The sequence below is a fragment of the Thunnus maccoyii genome, chromosome 18, assembly GCF_910596095.1.
Source record: "Thunnus maccoyii chromosome 18, fThuMac1.1, whole genome shotgun sequence".
NCBI classification, from domain to species: domain Eukaryota; kingdom Metazoa; phylum Chordata; class Actinopteri; order Scombriformes; family Scombridae; genus Thunnus; species Thunnus maccoyii.
The window spans coordinates 11,189,816-11,203,323 of NC_056550.1; the positions used below are offsets into that span (position 1 = coordinate 11,189,816).

The following is a 13,508-nucleotide window of genomic DNA, read 5'->3' on the forward strand; positions in this document are numbered from 1 at the left end:
CTGCATGCAGTAACAGTATGATGCTCCAAATTTAAGAGCATCACCCTGTTTGTGCTCTTGGTTTTCAAATCCTTATTAGAAAACCTATTTCCAAATGCCCCCGTCCTTACCTTCAGTATCTTGCCAGCAAGGCTAGGTAATTCTGTTTTGATCAACAGCAGTGTTCACAAATCTGTGGCACTTTTTTGTGCTGCTATAACCAACAGAAGCATTTGGAGATGTGTGGTGTATATTAGCAATCATTCAGACATTTTACAGTCCTTGTTTCAACAGTGGCTCTGGAGATGAAATCACTAACCAGATAGGAAACAGCCTAAGCAGACTCTTAACTGATGCAGAGTGGTACCATTCATTGTTTACAGTGTTAACAGCATAAGTCAGATAGGACATTTTGTGCTGAAATGACATAGTCTCACAGCAAGGTCACCTCTGCAGCACATCTGTATCAGCTCTGTAGAAGATAAACTGAACCACTGTAAAGCTTGAAAACATTAGGGATTTTAGTTGGGTTTTTTAAAAATATGGCACAAATAAAAATGACTGGGAGTATTATGCAGATAAAGCTGCAGAGCAGAAGGTGTGGGGTTTTCAAGCACCTTTTTTTCTGTTAATCTTCAGCACCTCTCAGTGGACATAGATATGTATTGCAAGATGCCGCACAAGATGTGGCAACAAATTTAAAAATTCGACCAACTTCTTGTTATTAAAATATTTACAGGCATGTGCATGAAATTACAATTGCAATCTGTGATATTAGCATTCAACATATTACCAGTGATGCTGTGGGAAGTTTACAGTGTTGGAGTGGAGGGATGGCCCCCAAGTGGAGTCCCGTAGCCCAAGACATCTTATTTGATGGTGAAACACATCCATGAGGAAATATTTGTTTGTTGCCTCCTCAAGTCTAATTTTCTCATTGTCTGGTTAGTAGATAAACTGAATGATTGATAACCCAAAATGTAGACATCATCATTTAATATAACATTCCCTCATGCTGCGTATGTCTCCCTAAATCACCCAGACACTTGATGATTTTTTTGTACATGTCCATCATATATAAATCATCACTACTCTGCAGTTAAAGCTTGGCAGTTGCTAAGATCTTAGTTTGTATCCTATCAATGATTCAGTAGCTCCATCATAGTTTTATCCCACAGTTTTAGACAAGCGCACTGGAGAGAGGATTCAGTATGGGGTATAAGGTAGTAGATGTCAAAACACTGTATGTTTTTATTATGCTTAATAGATTCCATTAGAGATTGGATGACCCAGTAGGAATCCCTGCAGTTCAGTAGAGAACAGCAGATGGCATTAACAATTTACGAGGTGAGCTGGTGGGCCGAGCAAAGTGGAGCACAGCCTCTCAGTTCTTGCATAATTTCTCATGTGTTTGTTGTTTTGATTTGTCTAATCCTCTAGTTTCTAATAACACCATATGTAGTCATATAATATGCGAATGGCTGTCATTCATATTAAGTTGTTTTGGTATAAATTATGTACGAAACTCCTGAACTGGATCCATTCAAAGTTTCTTCATGGGTCCCCTGCTTTATTGTTGAAATCTCTCTCCTCTCACACACTGTTAAAAACAAGTAAATGCTATATTCCTGAGGAAGGAACAGCCATTTCCTGGTCCGTTTAGCAGCACAAGGAGTGTGTATGATAAGAAGAGCAACACCCCCTTACCACCACTATTGACTAAAACACACAAACAAAAAAAGGCCCTCCCCTGCCCTTCTGGCCTCTTTCTCGTCAGCCCTCTGTAGCTGTATCTTAATCTTACAGCGGTGAACTACCATCATTCAGGATGGACTACAGACCCCCTAACCCACTGCTGCTGCTGCTGCTTCTCATCAGCCTCCTACACATCTGTAAGGACCCACTGTTGCACTGCTTCAAGGATAAAGGATGTTCCTTCAGTTATACCTGATTCTCACTTGTTGTCTCCTGTTTTCTCTTCCTGTTTCTCTACTTTTCTTCAAACACAGGGCAATGTGCAAGAGGAAAGTCACGTAAGTATAACTGCCTTATATACTGTATATTTGACCTAATAATTGGTCCGCAGGGTTGTAGTTTCTCCAGCATTGAAACAGTTTGTGGTAACCTAGTCCTTGCTGTATTAGACAAGGAGGCTATTTTTAGCTCATACACCAAAAAGAGTTATTTTTTGCAGGAACTGGGCATTGTTTTATGCACTCCTGGCCTCCTTGATATTTTCAAGTCTTTAGTGAGATTCATTGAAGTTATATTTATTTGTCACGGGTGAAGCTGGGTAATCTTTCACATCAGTTTGAGTATGAATGAACTTCTCAAATTTTGAGTAGCTTTCAAATAACAGGAATGTGAATCAAAATGTTAATTTGATTGTTGTTATCTTTTTGCTTTGAGATTTATGTGGAGCTCTCTGCTAGCTGGTTATAGAGGCAGTCAGTAGTCAATAATAATGGTCAAAATTAGACAATAATAGTTTGACATTCGCTTTCATGCCAAGAGTTAGATGAGAAGATTGATACCACTCCTCAGTATGAGCATGGTATCGGTGTTCTCTTGGTGAGAGTAATCTGAAAGTGAATTAACATATATCCAAAAAAGTCAGATATTTCTTTAAAAAGATCATTGTGTCAGTACTATTCCCAAGGTCAAGAAAGAATTTAGAGCCGCAACAGTTATTTGATTAATTGATTAGTCAATCAACAGAAAATTAATTGGCATCTATTTTGATGATCAAATAATTGTTTTTGTAATTTTTCAAGCAAAAATCCCAAATATTTGCTGGGTCCAGCCTCTCAAAGTTGAGGATTTGATGCTTCTTGTAGCACATGATAGTAAACTGAATATTCTTGGTTTTTGGACTGTTGGTCGGACAATATAATATAATTTTTCACCAATTAATCAATAGAAATAATCAGCAGATTAATCAATAATGAAAATAATCGTTAGTTACAGCCCTAAATTAATTTCTTCTATAGTGGCTGAGTTAACAAAGTCATTCCCAGCCTCAGCTTTCTCTACATTACTCAGCCCAGTGCCCATACTAAAAACAGTACTCTGAGGATAAAGTGATTGTTTCATAGCTGTTGAGGCAGGTTGCACCGAGTTGTTGTTACTGACGGGGAGCAGAAGCTGGGATACATCAACACAGCTCTCCCAGGGGGAAGGAGAGGGTCAGACACTGTTTGTTGAAGCTTTTCCTTCCTTTAGCAGCTCCTGCTTACTGTGCAGTAGATTGCCAGGGAGTGCCTTCCTCCAGACTTCACCTTTATTGTGGAGAGAATAATAGACTCTGACTCTGTATTGTATCAGTCCCAGATGTTGGTTTTATATAATCCAGACATACAGTCCTAATTACATTATTTCTCTCCACTATGTGTGCATGTTTGTGTGACAGTGGAACCCACAGCATATATTATAGATGTCGTCAACCTGACAATCGTATCCAGCGGAACAGTTCAGAGTGGAACACCAGTGACCCTTCGCTGCCTTGTCATCGTCAGTCACGACAACTCCCTTCACCTGACAAACACTTTCCAGTTTACACGGGACGACATTCCGATCCACTCCTATACCACCTCAAAAGATACAGTCCTATATGAGCTCAACCCGGCCAGGGCAGCCGACTCTGGAAATTATGAATGTCAGGTCACAGTCAAGGACAAGAGCAGAAGAAGCTCCAGCCAAAGACTCACCGTCACAGGTAGGGCTGAAGAGGACAACTTGGTACAATATATATTTTATATTTGTATAATAGGGGTTATTTGGTTTTAATTTATTCTTTTTGTTGTTGTTGTTATTGTGTTTGAAAGTCCAGGGTAGGATAACAAGAAAAATACTTGAATCTAAAATGCTTCCCATAGCATTGTAGCACTGTTGGGGAAAGTCTATGTAAACTAATAAGGCCATATTAGTAGTTTTTAGACTAATTTCCTGTCCTTAGTTTCAAATCATACCAGCACAGGGTGAGGATGAATTTTCAGACAACAAAAACTTTTTTGAGTTGGAAATCCATCACTGTTAACATTTTGTCTGTGTTATTATTTTGTAAAGTTAGTAATGCAGTCATGAGTTAGAATGATTTTGAAAATGTGTCTTCGGTGCTCCAGGAAGCTCCACCATCAGACATTTGATAAGGAGCTGCTGAAATACATTGCATTCAATGCAACCCAGAGGACAAACAAAAACCAAACAATGATGCTGTAAAAAGAATATGTGAGTTTTCTGTATGTATAGCTCCTGACATTTCAATTTAAGGGGTGTTACAATTTTGCATTGTTTTCAGCTGCAGTTGGCAGCTGTTTTCAGAGAAAAAGCTCTAAAAATAAAACCACTGTACACTACCGGCTAAGCAGACACAGCTCATGGCTAGCTGATGAACATAGCAGAGCATTAAGCACCTAAACAGCCAAATATTTCCCCCAGGAGGTGTTAGAGACCAAAAACAGAGTTAAAGAAGAGTGAATATTGGACTTACATTCACCCAGTGGACAAAGCCACAACTCCAAATGAATTATAATGTTTCTCAGTAACTGCTGGACTTGTAAATAAGCAACTATTTGCTAACATGTTAAACATATCACCTTAAAACTTTAAATGTCAGTGTTGCGTTCACAACTTCTTTCCACTGCCACCAAGTGACCAAAAAAACTTACTTTAACAGTTTTTTCAACATAGACAACCTGTTTTAAAATGTCATAATGCATGAGGAATAAGTCTTATGACTTATAGTAAACTTTGGAAAATCAATGTCAGGGATGTAAAGTGGCTCTTGGGTTTTTGAAATGTCTTAAAACATGAGAACTAAAACATTAATTACCCAGCTACAAATAACACTGGCTGTCTTAGTTACTGATTAGATTACATTTTGGCAAAACACACCCAACAGTGGTATGTTTCTCACACCCAGAGTACTGTTACATGTGGATGAACAACAATTCCACCGTCATATTGGGTTTGTCTCTCCCCAGGCCTGCAGACCCCCACTCTTCTGCTGAGTAAGAATGAACTCTATGAGAATGAAGACTTCATGGCCACCTGCAGTGCTCCAGAGGAGAAAGGAGACCTCACCTTCCGGTTTCACCAGAAATTTAGGACCGGAAAGCATCGGCTGATAAAGCAGACAGCGTCCACTCAGAACTCATCAGAGGCCAAGCTGGTCCTGCACCAGGTTGGAGACAGCCACCTGTACTGTGACTATGTTATCGCTTTGGTTCCTGATGCCGGATCCTCCAACCGCAGCAACGAGATTCAAGTTACAGTCAAAGGTGATTATATCAGCAGCAGTTATGTCACCAAGAAAAGATCACATTGCTTCAACAGGAGTTTGTAATTGACTATTCTGAGTTGTGTCTTGCAGTCCTCTACATTTCCCCCATCATGAATGTGCTGCCCTCCTTAAATGTCTATGAGGGTGACGTGATTGAGGTGGTCTGTAAAGTGGTGAATCCACCGATGAACACTGAGGTATTCCTGACTAGGGACAGGAGGATCCTCCAGAAAGCGAAAGTCAGCTTCAGTCATCGATTCAAAGTACTAGAAGGTGACTCTGGAGACCTTGTGTGCAAGGCAGAGTGGGGCAATGTGCAGAAAGAAACCAGTAAAACCATCACAGTCAAAGGCAAGTATCGAATATTCTCCTTATTATCAATTATCTAATATAACATTGAATACAATCTCAAGTTTAAATCCATTTTTTGTTTTCAAAATAAATATGTACTGTATAAAGATTGTATAATGCTTGGTTTTTGCTCCCCAACAGAGCTGTTTTCAAAGCCACACCTGACTGTGAAGCCCATTGACCTATTTGAGGGAGACAATTTCATACTGACCTGCACTGTCTTCATTTACGTTCCTGAGAAGATCAGCAATGAAACTATTCAGTTATCCATCTACAAAGATAATACCAAACTCATCAATGGAAACACATACACTGCTGTGGCACAGCCTAAAGAAAATGGCAACTACACCTGTAAAGCCCAGGCTGCTTCTGTTTCACACAGTTTTGTAAAAGAAAGCCAAACAGTTGTTCTTAAAGCCAAAAGTAAGTCATCAAGTGCATAGAACAACAAGAACAGAAGCAAAAAAATCATTATATTACCACAATAAAGATGATGTTTTTATGTCTGTATTCTGTTTTTTGCTGCTGCATTGAATAAGTGGCTAATTATATTTTTTCTCAGTTCCTGTTTCAAAGCCCATGATGAGGGTGGTGGGGGGGACGCTGGTGTTGGGGAAAAGCTTTCAGCTGATCTGTCGCAGTGATAGTGGCACCCTTCCCATCAAGTACACCCTGCACGGCCCAAACAGGGAGCGTGAGGTCAGGATAGTGAGGAAGCCAGGGCAACAAGCCATCTTCAACACCTCAGCCATCTACAAGAGCTCCGACATTGACGAATTTATGTGCCATGCACAAAATAATGGCAACAGGCCTCCCATGGTAGGACAGGGACAACAGCTGCAAAATTCAACCAAAATCATAGGTGTGTTGGATGCAGGAACGATGACAACGCATTCAATTAAACTGATGTAAACATTGTGGACTGCAGGTTTAACATACATTTTATTCTTTGCAGAGCCTGTGTCAGAACCATTTTTGACCATGCAGCCCAACATGGGAGATATCTCTGAAGGGCAGGACATGACTCTTGTCTGCACTGTTCAGAGAGGCACTCCTCCCATCACTTTCACCTGGCACCACACTGAGACAGAGCACGCGCTTGCTTTCCAGAACTCCGAGAAACTGAAAGGAACCTACCGCATCCACAATGTCAAAGGAGAGCACAAAGGGACATACTACTGTATGAGCACCAACCAGGCCAACGAAACCAAACGGAGTCGCCCTGTCGTGATTGAAGGTGCGTTTTATCTTCACTAATAGCATGTGTAATGTGCGTGTGTGTGTGAAGACGACATCAGAAAGGTGTTCAGGGAGCGGTTTCAGACAATGTGACAAGCGCTTTGTTTGAAGCATTCTGAAGTCTTCCAAGTTATAAACCTTAAGATTTTAGTCCTGGTTGATTTGGTGACATCTATAGTTACAGGTGTGAAATGGTTTCTGCCTACAGATAACCAATACCCCCTGCCGGTGTGGATAAGGCACCGACAGATGGCTGTCCTCTACCTCTGACCTAGGTATCGAACGTAGTTCCCAAAATCTACACGCATGACCATCCAAGCCTTGCTTAGGGAACCAAATTCAGCCTGGCTTCTATAATCACCAGTTGTTGTTGAACCACTACCAATGGGCCTATTTAGTCAAGTATGTCCTGACAGCCTGGGTCACAACAAAGTGTATTGGTGCAAATAGGTGTTAGAGGTTTGAAAGTACTCCAAGATGGCCTACCAACAGGACATCTCTGGAGGAGGCCCACTCCGATGGTCGAGAGCACTCGCCCGGTTTTATAGAGCAGCTTCAGAGCCCTTGCCTTAACAATGTAGCCAATTAAACCCCTAATAATATATCTCTCAACCTAATTGTATTCTGAAATCATACATCTATCAAAAGTTTAGGAGCATGTTGACCTCAGCCATTAAATCTAAACCATTACCTTCCTGTTATTCAATAAACACTACAAGATTATCCTTAACAAATTTAGTCTCAAAGAGATCTCTCTCCTTAGGGTTTTTTAAGCCCTAAGGAAAAAGAAGGTCCTGCAAAAAGAAAAAGGAACCGAACTTTGAGCCTCTCTTGGCTTTTATTTGCTTGACTTATTTGTATTATGACATATTGTCTATCTGCAGGACATCTGTCAGTTTCATTCTGATGTTACATGACCACAGCTTCTCCTTTGCCTCACACGGTTGCCTAAGTTTCTTGATGGTTCAGATCTAGTTCAGAACACTTTCCACAGGTTGTGTAAATACCCCAGAAATGGTGCAAGACATTAAATTATGTTTAATTTGTCACCAATTAAAATTAAATAAAATAGTTTGAAGTAGGCTTGAGTAGAGTTTGTCTCAGCCACATATAGTGGAACTTTCAACAGGTGGTAACAGCAAATGCATTGTAACACTGCAGCAAACAGCTACTTTGCCAGAAATACAACAGAAGGGCCAATCGCGTGTCTGTTTACAGTACAGCCAAACAAACTCATGTTGTTTTAATAAATAAGTCAGTTAATAATTAGCCCTTTACCGTTAATACCATGAGCAACTGCAATCTCATTTCATGTTGTACATAGCATGAGTAATTTTCCAGCAGGGCACAGTAATAGGAGTTGGTCACTTGCTGAGTTGGAGGTGTATAGCTCACTGTGGCTGTTCCTTCTTGTATCATTCCTCCCTTGCAAAAATTAAAAACGATCCACTGACAAAAAATGCTAAAAATGACCATTGTCTTGATTTGTAGATGCTTGTATCTGATTTATATAACTATAGAACCTGAGGACATTTTTATTTAAGAAGTATTAAATATGATGTACTATGTATACCTAGAAGTGCAAGATAAACTACATAAAGCAGAAAAGTTTGTGGTTCTTTGAGAACATTTTGAACGTAACATGCTGTGTTTTAACATTAAATTATAATATAATTCATATCAATCCATGTATTTTATGTATTCTGCAGTGAAGATGGCTGGGTGGAAGAAAGGTCTCATTTCAGTCTTCTGCATCCTGCTCTTACTGGCTTTGATCCTTGTTATCTTCTTTAAAAGACATCACCTTCGATTTAAGAGGAAAAGAATGGGCGAGCTGTCGGTGTGAGTAACATTGCTCATGTTCTTATGAAAAATCTGTGTTTCTGAGGTGAAGTAGTGTGAATTACAAGAGTAGGCAGTATGGTGACACCCACAGAGTTTCCTGTTTTACAGAGCTGATTGTGTTTTGTGTCCACCTCATCATAGGAAGTCCGCCAGCACCAAGGCAGAGCGGCTGAGCCTCACCCAGGCAGAGGTTAATGAGGTTGCCAATGGTAAAGCCTAGTATGCTGATATGAAAACTGTGCTGCAAATTGTTCTAGTAAACTATTATTAAAATGCCATCTTTGTTTTGTTGTTTATTCTTACACATTACAACAGTTATGTAGAATATCTTGACAGAAGAAAAATGTCCTATAATTTGAACTGAGACTGGTTCTGTCTGTCCTCTCTGTGTAGTCACTCCTGGCATGATTGGAAAGAGTGTTTGGAGTGAACATATATCAGGCTCTGGTGAGTAAGGTTTTTAATTGTAGTTATACTGTTATTAAAGGGTGAGGCTAGTGTTATTCTACATTTTTCTTATTGTCAAATAAATCCAATAAAAAGACCAAAACCAAAGATGTTTTAGTCTGTCTCTCAGTACTTTCTGACTTTCCCTACAAAATGGCTTACAAATATTTACTTTCATTTTTTTTTAATGAACTTTCATTTTTTTCTCAAATGGAAGTAAAAAGTGCATTTGTTAGGGACTATTTTCAGTGGCAGATTAATACACAGTTGGCGCTTTAGTAGGTAATTACGGCAGCGGGACAATATATGTCGGATTGACTCAAAACAAACTACAGTGGCTATGTTTGTCGTAATGAAGGAACATGTCAGTGTGCCTCATTGATGTTTTGTTTTTTTTAAAATTGTTTTTGGACAAAAATGGAGTCTACAAAGGAATAACCTGTATCTATAAACTAACTATGTTTGACTACACAGACAATACTTGTAAGTAGTATCAATTTATTGTTGGTTTTTGGTATTTTCATGGGATTTGTTGACAATAAGGAAATACACGTTTAAATATTACTTTATGTAACTTTTATACTGTTAGAGAAAAAATATGGAATATTGTGAAGTTTAACTTTATACTGTATTGTGCTCCAGAATCTGATGACCAGCATAGTGTGACCGCTCCAGAAAAACCAGAACCTCGATATACTGAGGTTCAGACCAGACAGGTAGATCCTAACAGAGGTGAGACTGCCTTTGAACATTAATATTTTTATAAAGTATAAAGTTATATCTTCAAAATAAATCTAATAATTTTGACCTTCAGCAAAGCAGTGTCTAAAAGAATAACATGTTTGTTCCATGACAGCGCCAGTGAAGAAGGGAACAGACACGGTGTACAGCGAAGTACGCAACTCCAAGCAAGGTATGAATAACATCCTCCTCTTCATTCAAACCCCTCTTACGTTACAGGGTGAGAAAAATTAGGCCAATTTTTGAAGTTTGAAAAAAAGCGCCAGGAAACAGGATTAGCTCAAATTGTAAACATCTGCATTGTTAGTGAAAGAATGTCCCATTAAAACAGAAGGCCAAGTCGCCAGGTGTCCATTTCCTGCTTTCGTCAAAAGGAACTGTTCTAACAATTATAGCCAAACAGCAAGTACATCCGTTAGGACTAAGTGAGCAACACAATCCATTGTGATACTCATGGGGGGAACTCTTGTCCATTGTTCAGTCATTTGCCCCTAATAACTCCTAACAGTTTAAATGTCAGCTGTATCGGTGTCAACAATGATATAGCAGTGGTGGAGGAGAACACAATATCAAGTTTGTTTTTTTGCTCTATGAGCTGACTTGCCTGTAAGAAAAGACTCTATTAGCATGTACATATTAACTGTAAAGTCAATGTGTGCAACGTGATGAGTTCCCCATTTCCTGGGAGCAGGGAGCTGTTCATGGGAGCGGTAATGACTATGCAAGCCCTCCTTTAATCCTCAGACTCCTTTTGTTTCCTGAGCTTGTCCTCTGGTTTTGTTTTTGCAGGTGTTCCAGAGAAGGCTGATGGTGTAAGTAGAAACACGCACAACACACATTTACGCACATCATGCATACAGTACATGCTCATACTACAAATAGGTTCACGCACACACACACACACACATATACACACTGTGTGGAATCTGTTGTGTCTTTGCTCGGGGACACGTAGAGCTGTTTTTTATTGTTTGTAGACAGGTAACTGAAAGAATTGTATTCCGAGTTATAAAAAGCACTCAGTAATGCCTCATTTTACTGGTCCATAAATTCATGATAATTTCCTGGGATGTTTTCCAGAAAAAAACATGTCATTTGGCATTAAGTGTTTAATCAGTAAACTTCCAAATAATTAATTCCAGTTAATTAACCTATAGATGATTAGTCAGTACACAACAGGTCAACTGAACATGCAAAAATGTACAATTTGTCTAAAGACAAACATACAGTTCATCATACATGAAAAATGAAGTTTACAATAGTTAATGAATAATTAATAAATTTTTACACGGGTTCACATGGTGCAGTTATTTCAAGAAAATTCCTTTGGGAAATCAACAACTGTTTTTTAAACTTAACACAACTAACTAAAATAATTAAAATAACTCTAACAAATATAGATTAACAAATCTATCTAATTTTCCCTATAATTTGCGCCAGATTACATAGTTTTTTTCAGTCAACTTTCTAGAAAATACTAGGAAACTATTAAGTAACAGGCTTAACAAAATCGAATTAAGTGTTATCAAACACTCCTATGACTACATATATTATAATGAAATCTTAAATTACATTTTTAATTTAGGTCTCAAATTGTTCTAGTTGTATTTCCGTGTTTTTGATGTGGGCGTTATTATTTTTTTGTGTGTCTTTGGATTCCAGGATTTTATTGCTAGTTTTTTGCTGAATGTCTTGTGCTTCTTTATGTTTCTTGTCTTTTAACATCTTGGGACTATGTTGGAAATAAGTGTTTTAACTTACAATGTTTTCCCTTGGATTTTGTTTTTGTGTCTGTAAGTCATACAGTAAATTAATCATATCATACTCTCATATCACTGTTCCTGTTAATCTGCATATCCTCAAATCCTTTGTTCAAGAGGAACGCGTTGGCATCATGTTATGAATCACAAAGAGTAGTCATCTTGCAACCACCGTCAGTTTCAGTGATCCAGTTCAAAGGATAGAGCTCTTATTATTTCTTCACACAAGTCTCATATTTCATTTTTCCCCTCTCAGCAGGGGTCAGTGGAATACGCACAGCTGAATCATGATACAGATCACCACAGTGACCATGGTAACCACGGCAGCCATAGTGTCCAAGATGACCACTTAGATGAGATTGACAACAGTGCTGTCACCGACACTGCCGACCACGGGGAATGAAAACACAACCCAACGAGAGTATTTATTTATCCGGCTCGTTAATGCAGCTGGAGTCTTCTGTGCTGAACAACCTTAAACAGCCCTGAGCAATTACATACTTTTGGTATTTTTTTGTAGTGCTTTGCAAAGAACATTGCATATTGTAAATTCACTTGCTTTGCCTTTGAGGAAGGGCAAATAAAAATGTTTTTGTTAAGTGTTTGTCTTTCTTAGTTTTCTTGCCAAGATACAGAGAGAGGATGTGTGTAATGACCCACAGAGGAAAAGACATTCAGATTTATATCCTTCCACTGGTGGCAGTGGTGACAGATTGTGAATGGTAACAAAGGTCTTTGAAGTCAGCAGAGTAGTGATATTACCTCTTTATGACGTGGTTGGTAACAAATTCATTGGCTCCCTCTGTAGTGTCAGTGAGAGTCAGTGTTTTCTGTTTAAACCACTAGAGGACAGACTTTAGGCAATGCTGCATGGAAACTTGGTGCCATCTGGCTGTGATCTCTTTTAATGTGAGAAGGGCTTTCACCGAGTTGACACACCATCAGGAGATATCACTTTCATTTTCCATTATCTAAGGTTTAATTGAGTGACATAACATGAACATATTCAAGGTCTGTATATGCTGATATGTTTAGCAGGTGAATCTCTTGTTGATCAGGACTATGTGTACTGATGTTTTGAATGAGACATGTTCAAGACTGTGTACAACAAATAAATAACTGAACATCTTAGGAGGATATGCTATTTATATTAATTAGTATATGAACTCTCACTTTAAGTGGCATAATTTAAACATGTGTTAGAGTACACTAAGTATGCATTTTGTATGAGCCAACCATTTAACTACGGTACTAAACTATACCAGAAAAGACACTTCACTCCAATGTTGACTATTGATGTGAGTTACTTCTCTCCGTAACTTATCTTATGATTTAAAAATAATCATAATTATAAATTATAATTATATATAATAATAATAAAACGTTCTAATATATGGTGTCATTACTAAAAATAGATTCTTGTACAAAAGGTTTAGTATGATGCTAGTTTTGATACTTCAGTCCTAAAACCTTTCATATAGTGGGATCATTGTGCATATACAGGCCCTAATAAATTGCAGGACTGATAAAACCTTCACAGTTTCCCACTTCATACCTAAAGGTGATGGCTGTACAGCTTCATAAAAGCTTTGAAAATGTGGAGGTGTCCTTATAGCCTATGTAAGTGTTTAGGGGCTGACATCGCAAGATCTCAAGTTCAAATCTGTTCTTAGATGGAAGGTGAGACGTCACCCGTTGGTTTACATTGGAGTCAGTTTGAAGCTTATCCAGCATTTGTTGTAATAAAAGACCCTTTAAGGAGTCAGATGTTCAGTTTTTCTGGTAAGTACATTTTGTTTTAAGCCTGTTTTTCTAACCAAAATTAACATTAGCATTATCACAGTTAACCATAGATTGTGCTAACC

At 38.6% G+C, this 13,508-nt stretch overlaps 1 protein-coding gene across 2 annotated transcripts; it reads left to right on the top strand.

Moving 5' to 3' along the window:
- Window positions 1-1,747: 1,747 nt before the first annotated feature.
- pecam1a (platelet and endothelial cell adhesion molecule 1a) lies at window positions 1,748-12,363 on the top strand. 2 transcript variants are annotated; one of them, XM_042391651.1, is made up of 15 exons: window positions 1,748-1,871; window positions 1,989-2,012; window positions 3,389-3,694; window positions 4,962-5,258; window positions 5,351-5,611; window positions 5,753-6,034; window positions 6,174-6,473; window positions 6,567-6,848; window positions 8,560-8,692; window positions 8,837-8,904; window positions 9,089-9,142; window positions 9,785-9,874; window positions 9,999-10,055; window positions 10,673-10,695; window positions 11,903-12,363. In XM_042391651.1, the coding sequence occupies exons 1-15, from the start codon at window positions 1,808-1,810 to the stop codon at window positions 12,044-12,046; spliced, it is 2,385 nt and encodes a 794-aa protein (XP_042247585.1). In that variant the 5' UTR covers window positions 1,748-1,807; the 3' UTR covers window positions 12,047-12,363. The 2 variants fall into 2 exon arrangements, with proteins under 2 accessions (XP_042247585.1, XP_042247584.1); XM_042391650.1 differs by having other exon boundaries at window positions 11,900-12,362.
- Window positions 12,364-13,508: the final 1,145 nt, after the last annotated feature.